A 23,402-nucleotide genomic window follows, 5' to 3' on the forward strand; every position below is an offset into this window, starting at 1 on the left:
GTAATTGATATCAGACTTTAATTACTATCCATATCCTGCGCACCAGAAGCATCCCTTTAGTACCTGATTACTCCCTCATACGCGACTTTGCCAGTAAACTCCGAGCATAACCACAAATTGCAGACTACTCCATTCATATTGTACATTTATAATTGCCCAATTAATTGTAGCACCTGAGTGTCTGCAATTGGAGAACGTTACTATCGTTCTGTTTGTATATAAACGATACGTAATGAACGAATTCACGAGCGACACCATAATAGCAGGCATTTGTTGGCCCGCGTGTACAACAAGCGTTATAATAATTCATGGTGAAAACTCGTGGAAAATATGAATGTTAATTGAACAATTCATGAACCGATGCGTTTTGTGCACGCCTTAATTATCGTAAATACGGGATAAGCTGCCATTGAAAGGGTGGTGGTTTAAAACAGAGTATATATCCAAAGTAGTATTTAAAATAAGTTTATTGCCGGATGGTAAAATTTAAATTACAGAGGGGAGGTTGGGGAAGAGTGTAATTTTCCATGTTGCCAATCGCAAGGGGGCGAACGGAACTGCAGCCAGAAGAAGGGAGGTGTAGGGTGTCGTCAATCGCTGAATTTTGCGCAATGAGATGTTTCTCATCGCCGAGCTTCATTGTAATACTTCAGGTCCATGTTACGCCGGGGTATTGGGTAGAGCTTACCACGCCTTCAGTCCCCCCCAACCTCCAAGGGCGGGAGCAGCTACGACGGCGGCTGCTGAGCAAAAGAAAGGTGACATGAGTATCATAATCGGCAAGTCGTACAGGAAACAGCAATGGTACTTCAGCGTTATCTACACACTGAACTCGAGGATCGAATTTGTTCAGAAAAGACTCCAGCGTAGCCTCCCTTCTTCGAAGGGATGCAATTCAATACTCCATAACCGTTCGTGTCAGGATACACGAGGAGATTCGAATGAGAGAAGGTAAATTGTCAAAGATGAGGTTACTTACGTGCCGCAAGGAGCTTAGGACCGGTAGCAATGGCAACGGGAGCAGCAGCGATGTTGGGGATTCCCCATCCAGCAGCCAGAGCTGGGGCACCGAGGATTCCACGGCGTTCTCGCTCTGGTTCAGGGTTAGCCGCAACGATGGCGACGATAGCGAAAAGGACCACCTGCAAGGCAACAGAATCCCTTATTCACCGTACAGAATCTTCCAGCTGATCGGGCAGATGCTCGACAATTGTTCAGTCAACTAAGACGAGTGATCGCTGGCTCCAGGAGCGTTACGATTACAAAACGGTAAGGCGTTTCTTACCAAGTATTTCATTTTGTTGGTTGTGTTGGGTTTGCTTGAGCTTCTTAGAACTGTAAAGTGCAAGCGACTGATGAAAATCCTAGCCGGGACTTTGTCTTTTATACTCTTATTTTCCTATCTATATAGTTCAAACGGCGTACGTCATCCACCCCGTACAAACGCGTGTCAGTCAGCCTCAAGAGTGGCCAGTCCGCATCGGCTTGTCGCGAGCGGGCGTGGTCGGGGACTTGAATCCGTAAATCAAGACAGCGATCTAAAACGATGAACTCGCACAGAGGCAATGTTGCATCAGAAATCTCTCAATAGCGCGGCGCACGCAATGCCGCGCGAATGTTGCAGAAGTTTCGCGTCTGGAACGGGGTCATTGGTATTTGCATATTTTACTGCCGCGGATTTTTTCCCGCTGCCGTTCCGTCGCTAGGTCGAGCCACGCCGACCAGGGTAGACAGAGGCGCAGAGAGAGAGAGAGCGAGAGAGAGAGAAAGAGAGAGGGGGAGAGAGAAGAAAAAATACGGAGCGAGCCGCTGCACAATTTAGGGTTCAACTATAAGATGCAATGCGCGGCTAGTGTTGCGACATAGACTTTCGATTCTGCGTGAGACGGCCTTGAATCAGCCTGACCGTTAGCGAAAATGTTCGATTGCCGATACAACACAGAAAAGCAGGAAATGCTGCCTTGAAAGTCCAGTAAAGCGTTACAACATAGGAAAGCAATTGCCCGTGTCCGCGCGCCTCCAATTCACCTTCCTATCTGTTTTTCCCAGCTGCCCATTATTTTTTTCTCGTCCGACGCTGTTTGTCCTATTGAGCAGAACGAATGATATCTTAATTTCTGGCTTGCGCAACGACGCGGCGGCTCGTCCGAGCTCTAAGTTCTCGTGGCGCGCGAGGGTGGATCTACCAGCGCGGTCCATGCGCCCATGAGGAACTCCAGCTTCGGGTGGGCGCAGTGTTTGGAGCTGAATGAATTGTATCTGCGTCCAGAGTCTCGAATGTGCAGCTCGGCCTTTGTTCTGATTTCCAGCTGACGGAATTCCAAAGATACCGAGTGGCGATCGGGAAAACAGGGCGCGGTGACCATTTGTCCTTACTCATCACAGGAGGCTACGCGTAATGGTAAGTATATAACGGTTCAATCCAGTTGGAGAAGTATCAGTGCTGGGACGCGAATGTACGGCTGGACAACTGCGGCCATCCGAGGGAAGAAGGATAATAATAGGAAAGGACGTCCGCGGACAGGGAGCCATGAAGTTGCCGGTAAGCTGAGAAACTTTATCGTGGCTCATCGAGTGGGACCGGTCGAAAGGGAGAGATTGTTACGAAAAGAGAATCCGCGCAGTGTTCCTGATGAGAAAACTTTAATCTGTTAGCCCGTAATGCAGTTCCGTGTCGTCCGTGAAATATGAACGGCTCCCTATCTCTGACCAATGTTCCCTGATATATAGACCGCCACGGCATTTGCCGGGGCTGCTGGATAATTGAAACGTATGGCCCTGTTCTGTAACTTTGATTAAGACGAGCAATGCATCGATTTCGCGTAAACGCGTTCCGAGAGGGATGTACGGGGGTGGTTATCGCGCTTCGTTGTCCGTTTATCTCCGAGCCGCCAGCGTCCAGTCGCTTGTGCAGACATTTTCTGCGATAGCGCTTCGTTTGTTGTATCTCCCAAAGGGAGAGGGAAATGTTTGACGCTCATTGCACTATTGAAGGGGCACAGTAGGGTCCTGACGCCGGAGTTCATTCCTAATTTTCTTCCCTCGTCCTTGACAAGCTCCTTGATCCCAGTACCATCGTGTCCCAACGAACGCCACGGCAATATCGATCCATCGATCAGCCACGATTGTCGGAGCGGCTGATTCCAGGAAGAAACCAGGACGATCCTTCCTTTGAGGAAGGGTTCGTTGCTCGTCGTAAAGTGTTTGCCCGAATGCTGTCCACGTACGGACACGTAAACCGCGGTGGCGATGACGTGTTCATGCACGGCACGTCTGCAGGGAACCGAGTTATGCAAATTCGCGGTGCGTGCCGCTCTATCCCTGGCCATCGGACGAGACAGACGCGTGCCGGATATTGTTCTCAAATCACCCGAACCGCTGACACGGCTCACGACGACGAATGCCCATGGTTAAACTCTGATCAGCCGAGTTACTCCCATTACGCGATATAATCCGTCGACGAAACCGCAGATGGGGAATGTCAGCATTCGTCCCCCTGTTGCGTGGGCGGGCATGCACATCTTGGGGTTACCGATGGGGATCGATTGATAGTAGACATTCGAATATTGGGCTCGTGGAAAGGAGAGAGATCATGAACGCGCGCAATTGAATATTCGAAGTAAAAGGATAAGATCCCAGGCATTTTTTCTGTGGCCTAACGGTATTGAGTATCGATATTGATAATGCCCGCGGTTGCAGCAGCAATTACCGATCTGACAGGCAAGTATCTCGAGGCGGGTTTAATAGAACATATTTACGACCGAGATTACGAGAAAACATTCCAACTATTGTGTCGCCGAGCAGAGCAATGCCGTCCCACGTAACCTGCGCGGATAACGCAGCCTGTGACACTCGTCTTAATAAATCACGCCTTATCCATTTTCAGTTACAGTTAGCGGCATCGATCCTCCTAACGTCCGTTTACGCCAGTGGCTGGCCTTATCATGAAATAGTGGGCGTAGGGCAATCGGCAGCGCCGGTATTCGTTGCTCCGGTTTATGGAGTCGCACCTGCGGTCAGCCTGATAGCCGCGGGTCCGCTGAAAGAGGCTGCAACCGTTGTCGCCGGCCCTGTGACCGGTACCACGATCGTCGAAGGCTCGTCTTCCGGGCCAGTGACCGTCGTGTCGCCTGGAAGCCCGGCTAAAACCCTCCACGATACTCTTCCGCGGATTGAAAGTAATTTTCATTCCTCCCCTAAGTAGGAATTCAGAAGCAGAGAAAGTTTAAAGTTTCAAGCTCAATTTCGGGGCTGCGTGGCTTCATTCGAGGGTTTAGGCTCGATGCTGAACGAATCCACTTCAGTTACGTAAGCATTAGCCGCGTAATGTCGGCTCCCATTGCCTCATATGCATTTTACGAGATGCATAAACCGAAGGATTTATAGTAGCCGCGTTAGCTCCACGAATTACAACTTTAACGCGGTTATAAATTAGACTATATTCCTAGGGGAGGCTGAGATAAGTAGCGGGGGAGAGTAAGGCTGTCGAAGTTAGACATCCTGGGTACCATTTCCTTAACTTTCTTCCGCAGAGCCCGCTGATGCGCCGAACGAGGCATCGGATGATTCAGTGCTCATTAAAGGAGCAACGGCGGGCCCGGTAACCCTGGTCGCTCCTTCCGACAATTCCGTCCCCGACGCCGATAATGCACCGTCAGCTCGCGCGGAAACAAAGAATGGGGCTGTTGCAACGTCAGCGGAGGCGGGTGTCTCAATCAAAGACGCGGAAGAATCATCGGCTGCGGATGCATCAGCGAACGCGACGGCGATTAGCGAGACAATAGGCGTAGCGTCAGCGAGGGCTGTAATAGGTCCCTCCACCGGTCCCATCATCATCGTCGGCCCGACTGCTCCACCGATACCGATCGTGCCAATGACTGTTGACGCTTCGACAGCCGCGCCAGCGACGGTTGCCACCTCGACCACCTCTGACGACGTATCTTCCACTGCTGCAGCCAACGCCTCGGCTTCCAACGCAATAACCATTGGAGGACCGAGGAAAGGACTTGCTCTCGTTACAAGTAAATCACTCTCCACCCGTGTCCTTTTATTCCGCGATATTCTATAACAAGCGGAGTTCTGCTCGAACGGCGGAAGTTGCATGATCCAAGCTCTGTTACACAAATACCGTAGTATTATCCACGGTTGCTAGGAACTGCAAATTTTCTATCGTTAACGACTGTTTGCATTCGACAGACGTTTACACAGATGGGGTCTGTGTTTTCAGATGCAACGGAAGCGAGCGTAGTCGAGGGTTCGGCGTCCAGCTCGGCGTCGGCGACGCGAAATTCTGGGAACTCCGTAGTTTCCGCGTCGGCGAGGGTTAATTTGATTACGCCGCCAGCTAGAATCGCAGCCGTCGGGGCACCTTTAAGGAACGCTGTCGTATCAGCGCAAGCAGTCGCCGCAGCGCTCGTTTCCGAGCCCTCCGGTAGCGTTTCCGGCGTCGCTGCGCCCGCGTTGCTCCTAAGTGCGCCGCGCTAACCCTCGGCAGCAACAACGCGCCGCTCCTCGCAGGGTTGGCAGAAAAATCAGCCCGTCCCTGTGGCCGATTTGCGTTGCCGCAGTGCGCCAGCAGCGAGCCTTTCTAAAGAGAGTTTTTCGTACGGCACTGAGAAAAAGGAGTCCGATTCGTTGACATTGCGTTGGCGATCGGCAATGGTACAAGAAACAAGGAAGGGAAGTGTCGTGGAAGGACGACGAGAACAAACTGGAAGCCGTTGGCATTGATGGCCACGAGTTACTTTCTCGCGAATTACCGCTTGCGTGCAACGGCGACGGCTTTTCTGTACCCTCGGGTCATTCAATATTCTCTTATCGCGACGAGCTTTTTTATACACCGCGCGCTGTTAAAGAGCTAAGATTTTCAGGAGGCGAGGCTACCGGGATTAAAGAGTTGTGATCATTTTAAGAGCATGTAAGTAAGTAAATCGCGATGGTGGAAATTATTTCTACGAGGATTAGAAGTATGTGCAATAAACTGTTTTGCAGAGATAGAAAATGTGCGTAGTTTATCAGTCGTATATTGTTCCGCGGATTTTCATATTGAACGAATAGATAGGGGAGACAGAAAGAGAGGCGAACGTGGGAATTTCGGTGGGCGAAGAGGGTAGCGGTTCGTACGGTTTGATTTGTGGCGCCAATGAATTTGCGTATTGTTGCGAGCGACAACAGGCGGGTTTAATGAAGTTATATTTATCCTGCTAATCTAGTTAGCAGGCTCGCGATTGGAGCGATCCAGCGGCTGGCGCAACCTGTACTTTGGGTTAAATCATAGCAAACAAGCCGAACCTAAACCGTACGATTAAGCTTGAAACTCAATTATTACCGTCCAGCTTTCACTAGGCAAACGGAGTGTGTCGGAGTTGGCTTGCCTATGGACTTTTGCTCTATCCGAGGGAGCAAACGTTTGCCCCCGTTTCACGGGACTTGAACCTCTTCCAGCCATTGTTACAGGAAATACTTCTTGCGCTTGTGAATCGCGCGAATTTTATACGGTAACCGCGGAGACCTGTCCATTGAAACTCTGTGCGCGAATCTGAATCTGTTGGCCCAATGAAATGCGAAAACTGTGTTAATTGTATTACCTACCTATAAAGGTGATGGAACTTCACATAGCGAAAAGTCTCGGATGTCTTACAAAATATTCTTTATTGGAACTGAAAGATTTAAGTTACAGCACAATGTTACAATGTGCATGGTTTGAACACCGAAAATTATAATTAAAAGCTTCGTGTTTTATCCTTTAAATAGGTGGCTGAACAGCCCACTGCGCAGTCTACCGCCTGTCACCTGCTCTATCGTTGACAATTCAGGATCGTTCTCTTTGCCTAGTATACTGTTTGCGCTTGAAAAAGACGTAAGTCCTGGAATTGCAGGCGAATTGCCCAATCCGGTGTCATCGCCGTTTAAGTTATCCAAAACGCCGTTGGGATTTGACCTACCGTGCATACGTAGAATTATGTTTTCAAGGCGTTTTTCCAATTCTGGCACTTTGATGATGTCTATGAAGCGAGCCAATGGACTTAGCGCGAAAGTGCCTGGAATCGTCTGCAAGAAGGATAATATGTGAGAAAAGTCATTTCAAATATTCGTATTATCCAGAGTTTCCGTCGAAACTGCGGAATGCTTTATACCAGAATCTTTCACGATGAAGCATTAATTAAAAACGCCGCGATTCGTGTAAATCGCGCGATTCTTTTGTACGTAGGCGCGACGCGGTTAAACGTTTCACGTCTCACGCAGGCGAATGTGTCTTTCCAGTTGAACATACGAGAGTTACGGCTCGTTCGTTTCAATTAAACGGTTTAATGCTTCGTCCCCGTTTGTCAAAGTCACATTTGTCCACCTTGCTGAACAATGTGGGTGGCGTACTCGCAATTCGAGTGCGCCTTGCGTCACACTGCTTCACAGGCCGGGAGCAAATCGAACTCAACAGCGGAGTCAGAAATTGAGGAATCTACGATTCACTTACGTGTAGAGTAACGAGGAGCAGTAGAGTCGCAATCACGAGCTGCTTATCCTTCATTTCACAGATTGCTAAACGACTCCTTCGATTCAATAAATTTCAAAAGCTGTGGTCAGCTTAATAACTGCCGACATCGAATGAATTACGACACCCCGCGCTACTTTATATACCTCGGTGTTCCTCGATGGTCTTCGTTTATCGACAGGCCCCACAGTTCTACCTCCCGTTAGATTGTTCATCTCATGATTTCGATTAACGTGTCGAACTCACGTAAGGAGCGCATTGTAAACAGCATTCCGCGAGACACGCGAAAACTCTCGCGAAGAAGATAACGCGCGTACGACACCGGTGCAATTACGTGCCGACGATGGCAGCGTTTCATAATACAATTCGATGTTCCGCGTGTCTATAGAGAAGACACACGCGCTTGCGATTCTGTCGAGCCGAGCGTGTCGCGTTTCGATCGAGGGGAAACGATTCATCGCCGGCGTGTTCGCGTTACTGCGCTTTAACGAATATTTTTTAATGAACGCGCTATTGAAACGGCGTTTATTTTTTTTTTCGCGGAATCGTCGGGGCCCGTTCAATTACAAACAGCGTTAAGCTGATACATCAGCGGCGGAATGGATGGGCAACGTTCCACCCACATGTTGAACCGCGCTCGTGTAGTTGCGGCGGAGCGCGATCATTAACTGCAATTCGCTCACTTGCCCGCTTTTTTTTATCCTCCTTCATTGTTCCAATCAACGTTTCGACCGGGTTTTTTTTTTCACCCGACAGTTATTGTTTCAAGCGCGATTGCGCGCATCAGGATCGATGGCGCGCCAGGCCGCGTCGTCGAGTGCCATTGAACCATACTTCGCCGTCGCGATTCACTTTTCACCGTTGGGAAATATAAATGGCTCTTTAACGAATCGCTGGGAAGCATCCCCGACGTGAATCCGATTACCTCGCGCGGGTGTTTACGGGGCCCGGCGGGATCGTGATTCGGTGCGGTTTCACCGCGGTGCTTCGTTTTGCTGCCGGAGCTACTGGGACATTTAGTTCGCACGTATCCACGCGCCAGTGGCGGTTATTAAATTCGATGAAATATTAACCCAGAAACGTTTTATAGCCATGAATAACCAGCTCGATGCATACGAAGCAGGAGGGGGGTGAAAGGAGCACCACGGAAGGAGAACAGGATAAAAAGGGGTCGTGCGGTGTCCGGAGTCTGCTAGAAGGCTCATCAACAGCTGTCTAGTGAGTACACGATTCTGTCGCGACGGTCCGCATTAGAAACGACAGTCTCCTCGAGGGTGCTAAGTAGGCAGCCGATTTTGTTGGAAATGCAGAATTTTTTACTATTAATTACAAATACATAATTACAAATAATAATTTTAGTTTCTTTTCGTAAAGAATAAGAGTTTTTATTAACTTCAATGTAGGTTCAGGCCGAAACTGTACATTTTGCGAACATGCTCGAATTTTATTTCAATCAATTAAGACCTCCGTTTTTAATTACCACTGCAAAACAAAAGAAACTTTTTTAAAAAGATTAAAAGCAGCATCGCATGTAATGCATATTTTTTACTAAACAAATATTTTTTTTAAAGCTTATGATATTAATAAACTTTGTGTCAAAGAACAAGTCCCAGCTTCAATTTATTTCTTCGTAATTAATTGAAATAGCAATGCTTCATTTTCGACAAAAACGTAGTACCCTTAAGTAGACGGATAATAGCCGCTGCAAACGATCACCAGCTGAGATATTAGGTACAGGAAGAAAGAATTAGTAGACGGCCTTGGTGGTTGAATCGATTCAGGTTCCTATTCTAGCCTGGCAAACCGGTCCAACGATTTTTCCTCCCGGTTCCTTTCTCATCGATTCTTTTCCAAGACTGGAGCCTGCTCTACCGCGCTGCCGCCCAGCCTCTTGTGTCACTCGAGGCCGAAATTTTCATCAAGTAGATAATCGTGCGTCGACGCGTCGACTATCCACCGTTTAACGCGTAATCGTTACGTTCAGTAACGTGGCCCACCTCGAAAACGTTTATCGAGCCAGTGTCGACAATGGCGCGACCAGAATTAATTCCATGCTGACAGTCGACACGCTCCCATCCCCTTCATGCGCGCCACGTCCGCCCCCCGTCGCGCTCAAATGCAGGGCCGCGGGACGGCTGGACCAGGCAACAATGAATCCCAATAAACGGGGCAATTTTACGGCAACACGGAGAAAAACAGGACCAGACGTCGGCCGCTGGTAATTCTCGTAATGGCGTAACGCGTTCCGGTGCTGGATGCACTTTGCTCTAATGCACTCCGGGCGTGCAATCGCCGACAATGCGCGAACCCCTCGAAAATAATACGCGCAACCCGGCAATTCTGCTCGGCGTTCTCACATCTACCTCCCCGCTGAGCGCTACCCCGCGCCCACCGTAAACAATCGAACCTCGATGTCCGATGCCGGACAAGTGTATCGCGGGATAATATTCAGAAATTTTTACAAGTGAAAAATAGCCTCGCGGTGTCGTTTTTTTCTCTGTAGATCACAGAGAGGCGGACAGGGACGTTGATGGATGGGAGAATTTGCTATGGGGAGGTTTGGCGGGATTTCGGGCGGGGGAGCGTGATTTCAAGCTGACAACGGCGCACGCGTAAGGTGGTCGCGATGAATGCAGCGAATTTGTAAACGCTTTTCGCGGCCTGCAATAAATCGCTGTCGACTTGGATCGCGTGCACCTCTGAGCTGGATCTTTAAGTATCATTCTTCTGCTGGAATGCGAGAAGTATTCTTCCTGGGAACCGCTGCGTATTCTCTTAACGTTCAATTGTAACGGCGGGTGTCTAGCGATGAACGCTACCGAATTTCATTGAAACTGTTGGAGTATCGTGAATGTACTAAGTAGCGCTTCAACACTGTGCAGGTAGGTCCTTAGATTTAATAAAATTTGCCTGCGAGACAAATACCCCATCGCAATTAATATGGAACTCCGTGCACGCAAATCCCCCGCCCACCCTCTCGACCGCGATCGCGAGAGTCGTTGCGGCTTCTTTTCACTCGTTATCGCTGGATACTATCGGGTCGGGTCACGGACGAGGGACAACGGCATTATCTTCATCGGTTACAGGAGATTCGACATCAAAGGTCGTTACGGTAGATTGCATGGAATGTCGTCGTCGTGTAAAAGATTGCTTGGAAGGGGAGCGAGGGCGAGGAAGGGAGGGAAACTCGGCGCACGTAACGCGTTGTCGGAGGGATCTTAGGAACCGAGGCCTGGAGGTTGGCCAGCGGCGATAGAGGGAAATATGTATAGAGGAAATTTGACCAGGTGCGTGAGATCCCCGAGTCTCGATCGGGAAACAAAGGCTCCCGACGTGGCAGCGATAAATCACGCGGGCCACGGAGGAGAAATAAAGATTCAACGAGCGTTCGTGACTCCGGGCGGCGACGAGCATCGCTGATAACGCGCCGACTTTACGGCCGGACCTCTGATAAGCGGCGGAGTCCGTGAACGGGACGTCAGTGGAACGGCTCTAACTTGGATTTATCCGGCTTTTGCACCCTCCTAGGAACGGTATATTGCAAGGTGGTAACGATCGCATTGGTGTGGAGGTCGGGTAATTCGTTTGAGAGGCTACCGCGAAGATTCTTTCGGAAAATGAACGTGTTCGGAAGGGGCACACAGTGGATTAAGTCTGTCTGTTCGACAATACTGTTTCAGGAGACGATAGAGGAGACCGGGCCCGGTTGATACAGGGGGCAAGTTGATACAGACGAATTACCTCGACACCGTATATATGTAGCTCCATTTGAGCGAGATACGTGAAAATTGTTGTTCAATTCTTTCCTACTTAGAGCATATAAACATGGAGGAAGCATGCAATGGGCGAAAATGCGGTGGAAAGAGAAAGATATACATCGGGGACACCCTCTCTCTTTCTAACATCAAAAGAAAAACACTGCTGCCCCTGGCGCTAGAAAGAGAGAGGCAGTCCCCAATGTATATCTTTCTCCTTCTACCGCCGCCTACATTTTCGCCATTGCACGCTTCCTACGATCCAGCGTACGTGTTTGTACATTGACGTCAAAAATCGTTTTTTAACTGTTTTCGTTTATATAGAGAAAAAGTAAATAGTTACGATACAGTGGCGTGCAAAAGTATTCGGCCACCCTTTAAAATCGCATATCTTTTTTTAAATTAATCCAAACGACTTGAGTTTTTTTGAGAAGCTAGAAGGATTAGTTTGCTAACTGACGTGATTCGTCGTTTTGAAAAAAAAATGCACTTGGTCGGAAAAAATTGTCGTTTTTTAAACTTTTTTTATGAGCCTGTAATGAAAATTCAAAAAACCTGTTTGTAGGTTTAAGTTAGTTATATACATGCCTAAAATTTCATCAAAATCGGTTAACGTTGCTCTAAGTTATAAACGCTTAAAGATCGCAGAATGAGGTCGAAATTGCGAAATTCCCGAAATCAGCGAATACTTTTGCACGCCACTGTACATCCAAATTGATCGTCCAAATAACATTTTTTCAATCATTTTGTACGTATTTTCTCAAGTTTTCGCTTACTATATATTAAACAGGAAGGACCAAAGTATATTTTGGCATATTTGTTATTAATTAATTAATTCAAATAAAAACTGAAAAAAATTGAAAACCGAATAACGTATCAACTAGCCCCGCAGTGGGGTAAATTGATACATTTTACCTTCGCCCAAATAACATTTTTTCATTCATTTTGTATGTATTTTCTCAACTTTTTATTTACAATATATTACAGAGGAAGGATCAAAGTGTATTTTAGCATATTTGTTATCAGGTAATTAATTCAAACAAAAATGAAAAACATTAAAAACTGAAAAACGTATCAACTAGCCCCGGTCTCCCGTACCGTTTTAGGTTCCGTATATCCGAAAGCAGCATTTTCTGAGGTAGTGGGGAGCGTTAAGATTTAGCAGGTACACGACACGTTTCACGGACCCAGGCGTCAGACTTTCGGTTCCACCCTCCTCGCTGAATGAGAAGGAAGGAGGAGCTTTTTGTCTTGTTATTCTATGTAAATAATGATCTCGCTGCTTTATTCTGTCACTACCCCATTGTACAGTTACAAAGATGCCCTAATCTGACGGAAACTGGACGCTGGACGAAGATTAATGATCCCGTGATACTGGATCTCTGGTAGCTCCCAGTTCTTCACAGAATTTGTACCAGCCCCAGCGATCGATGCTTGCTCCTCCGAATACCGTACACCCCTTTCTAATACAAACATGCTTGAAACGTTCAAATCGCGACAGCGAGCGTCCGTTAGAGCTCCCTCGTAACATTCTCCCGAGGCATTCATTGTTTTCACGGCGAAATTGCCTCGCGAAATAGAACAACGATCGTATGTACGAATTCTTTCGCCCGCGAAATGGGAGTGTAGTCGAAGCTCCTTTGACTCGGTCCACGGGAAAATTCCCGCCACGGATGAACATTTTTCCGCTCGAGGGAGCCGCGTTTAACTGCACGAAAACACGCGCAACGGCCACACGAGGAAACGAGGTTGCGAAAATTTGGCGTGCAACTGCGGGGAAGTTTCTGCGATCACCAGCGAACGATTCCTCGGAGCCTTGGCGAGGATTTTCGTCCTTCCTTCTCGCCGCACCCGCGCATCCACGTGCATCGCATCAGCAGATTCTTTTCACAGAAATTATTTATTATCAGCCCCGCATCAAGTCCCCAGCGTGAACGGGGGTGGGGGGCAAGGGAAGAAGGAGGCGGAATCAATCAAATAAATTACACGTTGCGTAAGTGAAAGGGGATCTACCTGCCAGCCTTTTACCGGATTCCCCTTTCTCCCACGCTTTTACGAATTCACACCGTCGTTTCTCCCTAGCCTTATCGATCCCCCGGGATGCCAACCATTGGTTTACCCATTCGTTCTCATTACGATCGCTGTCGCCTCACTCTTCGCTCATTAATTTGTTGTTTAAGGACGGCCTTTATTAAACGAGCGTTAATTCCGAATTTATTGCCCGTTCCTCTAAGGACTTCGATATTACAGTTTGTTTCATGGGATTCAATGTTGACGAGCTCGCGTTAACGAGACAGAACCGTGGCTGAGTCCACAGAGAATTTCATTTTGACGACGTTGTAGATATTTTCGTATAACCTGACTTCATTGAAGTCACGGCGAGCGCTTGCATGCTCGCGTGCGTGATCTTCGCGTGAAATTATAAATTTCAATTCAACGATCGTCCTTTAAACGCGTTAAATCGGGAATGAGATGAGTCAAATCTCGCTTGTTCCTCGATATTCCCTTCGGCTGTTCAAGCTTTTATGCCCTGCTGAGCCAGCAGCTTATCGTCCAGCGTACAGGGGCTGGTTCGATCCTGGGGCGTCGTTATAACGCGGGGTTGTTCCGGCCAGGCCACCTTGTCGCGAACGCCAACGCGAGAGCTCGAGTAATCTAAACCATTCCGAAGATAACGGAAAAACAATACCGGGCCGACAACCTCCGGCGCTGCCCGACCGATAAATTTCCCGGCAACCGTCCCGGAAGCGTTGTAGGCATCCGGTGTACTCGAATCCTGATAAGAGACGGACGTTTAAGCAAGGGCACCAAGCCAAATTAACCGGTGCCGCTGGTCCCGGTTTCGTCGATCAGCGTGGCCTTTATTAGCATCGTGGCCAATAAAGCACGCCCGTTCCTCGATAGCTACAGGCCCCCTCAAACCATTCTACCATTCCAAATAGTTAACGATGCAAGCATGAAGATTCGCGTTGACCCTCTTATTTCCATTGCAACCAAAGCTTCGTGTCGTTTGTGGACATGAAAGGAAAGTTAAGAGGGGAGTTTCATTTTTTGGGCTAAAACCGTAGCAAAGTTTAGGATTTTTTTTAAAGAAACTAGCCATTCGATTCATCTGTAATTTCGACCTTGTTTTTATGCATCTGTGAAGAAGTTGCAATTTTTTTTAATAATTTTTAATAATGACGTACCAAGATTTTGCTATGGTTTTAGCCCAAAGATAGGATTCCCCCTTAAAATGCGGGATTTTATAATGACGCAGATGCTTCTTGTTGATCTTGATTCATATTTTTGAAGGAGTTCTATCATTGCGACAAGGGCGAGAAAAAACAGCGGACCACTTTTAGCGAACGATTCGTCGCCACTGTTTCTCTAGTTAAATGACTTTTTTGCGAGCACGGTTACATAGAACTTTTAGCAGTTCCATTGTTGCAGAAGGCTACTTCCTCTGTTGATGCAAGCAACCGTGCCATTATGTTTCGGAGTGACTGTTACAGCCCTTTCAACGCGCTTTCATTAGTGATGCTTTTAATTTGCGCGAAAAATAACACAGGGAAACGTCAGGATCGATTTCGCGTTGGTTTCCCGGTAACCCGTGGCAGGTGTTCGATATATGCACGCCACGGCAGCATGTAGGGGAGACCGGGGCAAAGTGAACCTCGGGGTAAAATGAGCTTTCTTAATTTATTCTTTAACAATAGGATATATTTACAAATTGTGGTGACGTAATACATGTGTATAATACCACAAGGATAATTATGCACATTCAGATATCGAAAATGGAAATTCATTGAAAATATTAAAATTGAAAGTTTAGAGACTTCCAATTGGTTTTCTTTTCAATTTAGCTTTTTGGATAAATGAGTCTTAAATGTGTTATTTTAATGTGTTTTTTTTCGGCCCCGCTTTGCCCCGATCTCCCCTAAGGAGAATAGGACGTTCTAAGGCAGACAAAGTTAATCGAAACAACGTTCAATTTGAAGGCGTGTACTCCTCTTTCATACGGCTAATTTTCAACTCGCGGAAATTTTCACTTCATAACTATTCATTCATACTTTCTACAAACATTTACTCGAAATATCATTAACTCTAATATGGCAAACGCCATATTCAATCTTTCACCCTATAGACAGCACTGCAATTATCGGCCTCATTAAAAATTACACTCCTGCATTTAGCTAATTATGCATAACTAAACACCTGGTATATTTAATTTCGCTTGGAATGACGTGTCCGCCCGTTCGCCACGCAAGCGATCGGTAAAAGCGCCGATCATGTTCGTGGATACTTAATGGACGAACAATTTGCCGCGTGGAGCCGGTTATAAATTATATCGTGCATATTATGCCTCTCGACCGCGCGCGTAACGCGACGCGAGGAAGCAACGGCAATTTGTTCCCCATTATACCGCAACGCTTTCTATTGCCCGTAACTGTGGAATCGCGTTTCCTGATGCTAATCGACTGCCGCGTGCGTAAGTCCCCGAGCCACTCGCACGCCGCTCGTTGCGTGAAATTCTAATCCGCGAGCCAGACGGAAAGGCAGCGGCGCTGTTAATTAATTACACGGGCGATGTCCGGTGCGCGAAGAAGGAAGCGGCGGAACCACGATGGCTCGATTAAAAGGCGCGATAAATCAACGGGCGCAAACGTTCGTTTCGCGCTAACCGCACGCAACGGTCACGGGCTCGAAACGTTTCCCCGCGGAGGCGCAAATTCTTCCCCCGAGCCGGAAGACACTGAGAATTTCCGGCGGACATGCCTCGGCACGGAGGACCGAGGACGGAAGTCGGAAACGGAAGTCTCCGCTTTAAATAAGCCTGCAGTTTGCTTTCGCCTCGCAGCACTGGGTCAACCGCGTCCCGTGCCAACTCGCTCTTTCTACGCTACCTTGTCCCTCTCGGCTCTTTGCGCGAGCCTCGTTTCGGCGTCCCGACGCGTCCCGGCTACGTGACGCGATTCGTGGTCGCGATACGGATCGGGGAATAGAGGCTGCCGCGAGCCGTGCGGGGACTCTTGCCGAGGAAGGAGAGGGAAAGAATTTATGGGCACAAAGGACGAATGGAATTCATGGTGTTGTATAAGATTCGTAAAAATTTAAGGGACGCTCGTAGACTTGTAGTGGCGCTGAATCCAGGAGGCGGAAGCGCGGCCGGTCGTTCGAGAACGGGAATAAATTCGAGGCATAAACTGCAGCGAAGGTGTAAACTGTCGAGAGGAAGAACCGTGGAATCTTTTACAGCCCGTGGTTCAGCGGCACGTTTACGCGGGCGTAAAGAGATGCAAAGGAAAGAATAGGGAATTCCGCGTGGCAGCGGTGATTCAGGTTTAAAAAATCGGTGAAAGTTGCGCCGGAAGTGTTAGCCGGGATCGAGCGCGTCGCCATCCTCCGGATACGCTCCCAACTACCTCGTCCAGCTGGAATTGCAGCGAACCGTTTCAGAGCTTCGTTTCCATGGTCATATCGACGGGTTCGTGTCTCGGCTAGAGCCGCGTCCTGATCCATAGAAACCTAAATGTCGTGGGACCTGTTGCGCCGGGTGCTTTCATCATTTACACACAGGTCGGTGGTGCTAAACACTAGGTGAGAGTTGGGGGTGTAGTTCTCTCGGTGGAGAACTTTGAACTCGCTGCGGCAATCCCTGCTCTGGGCGCCGCTGACCATGTTTAAATTTGTGTTTAAGCCTTGCTTCGTCAAGTCCGATGGCAATTGGGCCAACAGTCTTTCGGGGGCTTAAGGGACCAGTGGTTTTCTTGCCAGCATAGCAATTGCATTGGCAGAGGTTTCGATGTTCGCAGAAGGTGGTGACCAAATGCAGATACTTATACGTAGGGATGAATCTACCTTTTTCTTGATTAGGGAACTTGAATATTCTTTACAATCAACGGAGACGCGCATATTCTCCGCTGCTTTTAAATTACTTTCTGGGGGGAATAAAGTTCACCCCCCGGCTCAAAGTTACTGCTGAAGATACGAGCAGGGCACGTGAACGCGCGTATTCGAAATTTATCGCAAGGTGATAGAGCGCGCATTATGAGAGAGTCGTTGCCGAGGCACGGGTAAAGTTGCTGAGAAACTCCCGCGAGTTTACGACGCGTATTCCTTGTTTGCGCTCACGGGGATGGATAGTAAAATAGGTAATAACTAGCAGTCCTTCGCGCGCCCCTCCCTCGCTTTAGGAAGCGCGGTCTTTGCCCGGCAGGTTTTCTAAAATACTTTACATTTTTCAGCGGTCTGCTGCCCGGGCATTCGACGCCCGCAAAAAAAATCCCCCCGCGTAAAGACAGAATGAAACAGTTCTCCATGCGGAAATTCCATGACGACAGTAGGAAAATGATTTAAGAGAAGGTGTTTCCCTTCGATGTTAGAGTCTCGCGTTGCCAACGTCAGCCTGCGCCGTAGATCCTCAGGCTCCGAAGCAATATGCGTATCAAAATTTGTCAAACTTTCCACGGAACAGCCAGAACTTTTACACGCGGGTATAAAATTTCGAAATTCGTCTCGGAATTAATTCCAACGGCGGGGTCGTGCTACTTTGAAACTCTCGTAAACTGCCGAAACGAGTCGGCGGCCGCTTTATAAATCCCTTCCCGTAACCGATACGAAATTACCGCGGGATTTTCATCTCGCCGGGAGGAACATTATATAGAGGCCGGCACGCCGGTGTGTTTCATTTAATATTTAGCGAGAGGGATTATGCGGTACGGGCGGGAAGCCAATTTAAATTTGCGACGCGGGAAAAAGGCGGGATAGTTGCTGCGTGCAGCTCGAATAGGTGATTTGCAGCAGTTAACGCGAACGTGCACCAAAAGTTGCAACTCATCGTTTCATCGCTGCTCGCCGACCCGAGCGACGCCCCCCGCCCCGCGGGTAAATTGCATTTTCCTTCGACGTTACTTGAAAAGTCGTTATTGTTTCCTGGAGCTTTACGCATCCCCGAGCTGCGACTAAAAAGGTTGCAGGGCGAGAAAACGTGGAAATCCTTATACTGCTACTTTCCCTAGATACAATTTACACCTCCCCTTTAATCACAGAAAGAGGGAAACGGTCTTTTCTGGAATAATTACACGGTTTGCACCGGGAATCGAATCTTCTTCGTTATATAACTTCGTCAGAAACCACTGTTCATGAATGGAAAAGAATTAATAACCAACTAAAGAATAAATATTGAAGAGTCTCGCATAAATAATCCACCAAGTATTGCGTCTAACAAGTAAAGATGCGTTTCCCTCAAAGTATCGCGAAGAAAAGTCCGAAATTCCGTGCTCAAGGTTTAAGAAAGTTTGATCACAGTCTAATGGACTTGGCTGAAAGCTATTAAACTTGCCGATGTCAATATTTAACAAGATGACGGTGTGCTTACATTCCTAAAACGCGTAATAATACTAAAAATCAGTAGAAAAACAATTCCTGTTAATAACTCTACCGAAACATTAAAGAAACTGTGTCAATTTCACTGTAGGGTAAACGCGCCAATAAATGAACACTTAAGGCTAATGAATGAACGCTATTATAGAATTATTTTTGCAGCGCGATTGATTCCACGTGCCGCAGAAATTATTTGGATATGAAGCAAGAAATTAAAAGAAATCTATAATTAATTAGTTGCTTATTTTAAGAACTTATTTGACTCGTTTTAATAAAAAATGTCCATTCACTGGTACGCGTTCGTTTACTGGTACAGCCACCTACAGATTACAGAGGTTTGGAAAAGTGAAATGGGTTATTTTAACGGCAAGACTGATCAAATACTTACCTTACCTCCTCAAGGGACGAAGCACGTGGGAATACGCGTGCGCAGCAGAGGCAGGAGCACGTGGCCGGCTCGAGTGGCGGTTCGGTGACTTTCGGGTGGTTCCGTAGGTCGGCGCCCGTGGAACCCGCGGCAGTCGCGCGCCGGCCGCTGCCTCGATAAGGTGTTTGTGTTTGCGTCGCCGCGATGAAAATCTGGCCGCCGTAGAGGTTATGTTTACGCGTGCCGCGAGACCAACGCCGACCACGCATGCCCCCTCTGCGTGTCCACCTATTGGTAAATCCTCACGGATCACCACGTGCCCATCGATAAATCCGCCGACATCCCACCACTACTCGTTCGGTTTTCGCAGGGGCCTGGCGACGCTTGGCCAACGTGGGAAAACTTTGTAAGTACACTTCACCGATCACTCACTGCCGTAGTCTTTAGTAGCACGCTGCGCGGTTCTGTCGCATTTCAAGCGACACAGTGCGCTTGGTAATCTACTGGTTTCGCTAATTGTAATGACATTAGGGAACGCGCTTTATTTTCCATTAAACATGGCGGCCGTTTTACCCCGATTGAATGCTCGCGCGATTGAGCCTGCTTAATTGAGCAATCTGTCCGCTAGAGTGCTCTATAGATTCGCTGGATTATATGAATTTCAAATGCATCCCATATGTTTTTAACGATGATCGAAATTCTTCCGAACACTCTTTAACGCTTTTAATAAGGGGAATCACTGGAATACTAGTTTCTAACGTATTTATTCCTAGTATGTACTCGAATCGTGTCCCAATGATGCTTGTTATTACATCCAAAGTACTTCTCGATCGGTCTAAATGAATCTGAAGGCACCATTTTCAGTCATTCCGTATTTCACTCCGTTTACACTCTTCCAACTTGATTTTTTTGTCGATAAAGCTGCTCAGAAAAAGGTGGTCGACGTTACGGTATGTTTTTCGTACCGCCAGCGTATTCCTCCGGTGGCTTTTAAATATGAACTCGTGCCTTGTTCAGACGTAGTTTATTTCAACACGTGCGCTTTCCCACGTCGTATTTTTTAGAGCGCGGGTTCGTTTGCATAAATTTAATTCTGTATTTTGGAATTATCTATTCGTGGAGGATCATCCTCTCTTCTCGACTGTATTACTAATGATGGACCATCTAGTGAAAGGTGGGGGCAGACAATGCCTCGAGTTTTAATATCGTTCGACCATTCGTAACCGCCGAGGACCACATGTAAATTACGACTGCGGACGTATTCGAGCCTCGGCCACCGATAACAATTTTGCAATCGACCCATTCGGTCCTTTTCCTGCAATACAATGCACAAATGAATTGCATCGCGTGGCCCTAATACAAATGAGCAACGAACCGTAATTACCCGATGCTGTATGGGAAAAAGAAACACAGCATCGAGGGCATATGTTATTCCGCGACAAACATGTGGGGCGGCGGCTACCCAATAATAATTTCAGAGGGAACGAGTTTCATTATTGAACTGCATTCGGCGCGATTCAATTATTGTTAGAATAGGTAATTTGTGGCTGTTATTTTTCATCCCCGAACGGATACGGTTCAAGCATATTCAGTTGGGAATACTAGTACACGTGTCGCTCTTATTACATAAACTACCCTAAGTAACTATACACTGGTTTCTCGATATATTCAAATATTTCACGTTTACCTCTATTACCCTCGTTGTCACTGGCGTGCTGTGCAAAGACCTAAAAAAAAGGGTGTCTCAAAGTGCCATCCAAACCAAACCGCGATTTGCTTTGACAGTGGTAATCCGATCAGGGTATAAAACGCTATCGTTCATCTAATTCGCCGTCATGGGTCTAGTTATCAGCCATTTCCCGCGCTCGAATAGAAGATTAAAGGCGCAGCGTTACAACAGCTGCGCCCCCCCTTACGACTGCTGGAAGAGCTTAATTCGATCCCGTCGACGGGGGTGTACCGGTGATTCGCGAGACGTCAGATTCCAAAGCAGCTGGAAGCGAAAAGAAAACACTCGGTTTCTTTATTAAATTTCCGCCGGGCCGCCGCGGCGTTCGAACCGTTGCCAACTTCTCCCGCTCGAGCCGAATTTATTGGGACATGTTTTTATTCGAAGTCACGGAAAAGGGGCAACGTCGACGGATGATAACTCTCTCCCAGAATATCAAACTCGTAATTTTCCTCGAGCCCCTGATTTATAGAGGCGTGCTGGAGCGCGTTACTCGAGAAAGTAGGAAAAAACACATTTCGTCCGGGGGTGTAGAGTGTGGAAATCCGACCGCGAGGTTCGATACGTTCGGCAGAAAATCCTGGAATATTTTACCCGGCTACGCCGCGCAGCGTCGCGTGTCTAATTTACCGAATCTTCGAACGGCACGTGACCAGATAGGCCGGCGGATAAAAAAAAAAAGGGACAATGCTGGCAATCGATGAAGCTATTGTAAGAGCTGACGTAACCATCCGACGACGAGCCTTTTGCGGAATCGCCCGCATAAGCGAAAACCACCTCTCGTCGATGGTCGTGCGAAATGTTGCAAAATTCGCCCGCCACCCGCGACGACCGTCTGAAACGTAGATTTTCGATCGCGGCTTCGCACCGTGCTTGATTTCGAATCGTCCGCAATGCAAAATATCACTCGACGCGACGCTGGATCGAATTTGCTCGTTGCAAAATTTCCGGGTAATACCGATTCCGCAGAAATGGAATTGTTTGTAAACGCTTTCCTGCATTAAGCTACGTTTGTTCAATATTCTAGAACCCCCATGAAACAAAGGATATTTAACGTGCGCTACGTCTGCTTGAGCGAGCAAGCGTGTTTTCATCGTGTAAAACAGAAAAGGGGATAAAGAAGTTTGCACTGGCAACGTTTCTTCTGTCTCTTCATCCGAGGCTTTCTAGATTATCTCCCGAAGATACTTCGAACACTCATAAATCACAAAAGAGGGGGGCTGACGAAGGTGTTGAGCAGGGTGCAGGGCGCAGATAGGTAAAGCGAGAGAGAAAGGGAGAGATATTCAAAGGAAGGGAAGGGGCGAACTCTTCTTCCATTTCTCGAACTTTCTCCATCTTTCGTATCAGCATCCCTTTTCCCTCTATCTAGGCGTGATTAAGACATTTCTATGGTCACGACGAATTATCGTCGAATAAAATGGCGCGATTAGGGGGATTGCTAGGGAAAGGGACTCGAGGCACTTTAGGTCCAACAATACGTTGGCTTTCGCTTAAGGGGGGAGCCTGGTGTAACTAAATGAAAATCGAGGCATTTTTCGGGAATTTTTTTTAAAGAAAGTATTTGATAGATCTTTCTGAAACTTTCAGGATATTGTATTAACAGGTTAAGGTATATAACAAAAAAATTTTATTAAAAAAGAGCGGCAAATAACAAAGTTATGCCCAGTCCGTTGGCGACGCAATTATTGCACTGCGGGCAACGTAGCGTCTTTTGGTTTCGTCTGAAACCAAAAATCGACCAATTTTCTTTTAGTTTATGAGTGTACGCACAGAATGAAGAAATTTGAAACTTAAAAGATGCAAAATGAACAAATGGCGGCCTCTTGAATAAAAAGTTCACTGTTTCCAACGAAATTTTGCCTTAAATGTCTAAAAAAAAGTTATTTATTTAAACAATATCATTGTACTAATAACTTAGTACTGTGAAGAAAATGTTCACAAATATCCGTGCACAAGGCCAAGTCGATTGGTTGAATATTTTTGGAGTAATATTGCCCGCAAAGTGTGAAACTGTCGTTTCGAGAAAAACGCATCTAAAGTTTTGTGGTAGCCTGGCGCTCCGTAGCAAAATCGGCTATATACGCTTTAATTTTTCGAATTTCGTTTTGCTGATTTGGGAACATATTGTCGTGATGTTCAACTATTGATTTATGCAAAAAAAAAATCGATTTCTTCAATCCGCTACACCAGGCTCCCCCCTTAATAGGGATGGGCAATTTGCATTCGAAAAGAGAAGAAATTATTTACTTCCCCAAGTAATATTATCGCTCACTCTCCACTGCCAATAGGTTCGAGTACATAATCTTGCAATTATCGTTAGAATATTTCCCTTCTCTTCGTACGCGCTGCAACTCGTAACTCTTGTTATTACCGAAACAGTAACGTCCTCCGGGCAAACAAGCGGTAGGTACCAATGTTACCGTGGAAAAACCAGCGCGACGCGGATCCAGAAGGTCGCCGGCTAGTCTGCGGCTGGAAACCAGCTCGAATATACGACGTCGTATTACCGCGGGTCGAAAGTCGTTCCATTGTTTCTTCTAAAGTTCTAGACGAACGGAAAGAAGCCACGCAACTTCCCGGTGCTCGTTCTGACCCGCGAAAGGATCGTTACATTGAATTAAAGTCGAATAAAACGCGTAACCCGGCCTTCGGGAACCGCGGTCCCGAGCAAACAATGACGCTGTTCCGTGA

At 47.3% G+C, this 23,402-nt stretch overlaps 4 protein-coding genes across 14 annotated transcripts in view; 2 read left to right on the forward strand and 2 right to left on the reverse strand.

Moving 5' to 3' along the window:
• Nucleotides 1–449: 449 nt before the first annotated feature.
• Apd-2 (apidermin 2) lies at nucleotides 450–1,444 on the reverse strand. 2 transcript variants are annotated; one of them, XM_076817398.1, is made up of 3 exons: nucleotides 1,286–1,444; nucleotides 980–1,142; nucleotides 450–740 (listed from the first exon to the last, which is right to left on the reverse strand). In XM_076817398.1, the coding sequence occupies exons 1-3, from the start codon at nucleotides 1,295–1,297 to the stop codon at nucleotides 685–687; spliced, it is 231 nt and encodes a 76-aa protein (XP_076673513.1). In that variant the 5' UTR covers nucleotides 1,298–1,444; the 3' UTR covers nucleotides 450–684. The 2 variants fall into 2 exon arrangements, with proteins under 2 accessions (XP_076673513.1, XP_076673511.1); XM_076817396.1 differs by having other exon boundaries at nucleotides 450–743.
• A 621-nt stretch (nucleotides 1,445–2,065) lies between these two features.
• On the forward strand, nucleotides 2,066–6,613 carry LOC143371214 (uncharacterized). Its single transcript, XM_076816168.1, has 4 exons — nucleotides 2,066–2,542; nucleotides 3,887–4,178; nucleotides 4,533–5,021; nucleotides 5,228–6,613. Exons 1-4 carry the CDS (start codon nucleotides 2,531–2,533, stop codon nucleotides 5,482–5,484), a joined length of 1,050 nt encoding a protein of 349 aa, XP_076672283.1. The 5' UTR covers nucleotides 2,066–2,530; the 3' UTR covers nucleotides 5,485–6,613.
• A 19-nt stretch (nucleotides 6,614–6,632) lies between these two features.
• LOC143371215 (uncharacterized) lies at nucleotides 6,633–7,620 on the reverse strand. Its single transcript, XM_076816169.1, has 2 exons — nucleotides 7,475–7,620; nucleotides 6,633–7,050 (listed from the first exon to the last, which is right to left on the reverse strand). Exons 1-2 carry the CDS (start codon nucleotides 7,526–7,528, stop codon nucleotides 6,739–6,741), a joined length of 366 nt encoding a protein of 121 aa, XP_076672284.1. The 5' UTR covers nucleotides 7,529–7,620; the 3' UTR covers nucleotides 6,633–6,738.
• Nucleotides 7,621–19,112: 11,492 nt separating this feature from the next.
• The window catches only part of LOC143371065 (glutamate receptor ionotropic, kainate 2), a 92,884-nt gene continuing 88,594 nt past the window's right edge, over nucleotides 19,113–23,402 (forward strand). For 5 of the 10 annotated variants that reach the window (XM_076815896.1, XM_076815895.1, XM_076815893.1 and 2 more), the window contains exon 1: nucleotides 19,115–19,385. The gene's annotated coding sequence lies outside the window, so the exon portion shown is untranslated. Of the gene's footprint in view, nucleotides 19,386–23,402 lie in introns of all 10 variants that reach the window. The other 5 variants (XM_076815891.1, XM_076815890.1, XM_076815894.1 and 2 more) reach the window with 2 other exon arrangements.

The sequence above is a fragment of the Andrena cerasifolii genome, chromosome 7 (assembly GCF_050908995.1).
Source record: "Andrena cerasifolii isolate SP2316 chromosome 7, iyAndCera1_principal, whole genome shotgun sequence".
NCBI classification, from domain to species: Eukaryota; Metazoa; Arthropoda; class Insecta; order Hymenoptera; family Andrenidae; genus Andrena; species Andrena cerasifolii.

Bases quoted from the DNA above. Each gene is read 5' to 3' on its own strand.
- Apd-2 (XM_076817396.1), bottom strand. The intron at 744-979 runs GTAAGTAACCTC...TCTTTTGCTCAG, and splicing joins TCCTAAGCTCCTTGCGGCAC to CAGCCGCCGTCGTAGCTGCT.
- LOC143371215 (XM_076816169.1), bottom strand. From the start codon at position 7,528: ATGAAGGATAAGCAGCTCGTGATTGCGACTCTACTGCTCCTCGTTACT. The intron at 7,051-7,474 runs GTAAGTGAATCG...TCCTTCTTGCAG, and splicing joins TGCTCCTCGTTACTCTACAC to ACGATTCCAGGCACTTTCGC.
- LOC143371214 (XM_076816168.1), top strand. The intron at 4,179-4,532 runs GTAATTTTCATT...TTTCTTCCGCAG, and splicing joins TACTCTTCCGCGGATTGAAA to AGCCCGCTGATGCGCCGAAC. The intron at 5,022-5,227 runs GTAAATCACTCT...CTGTGTTTTCAG, and splicing joins AGGACTTGCTCTCGTTACAA to ATGCAACGGAAGCGAGCGTA.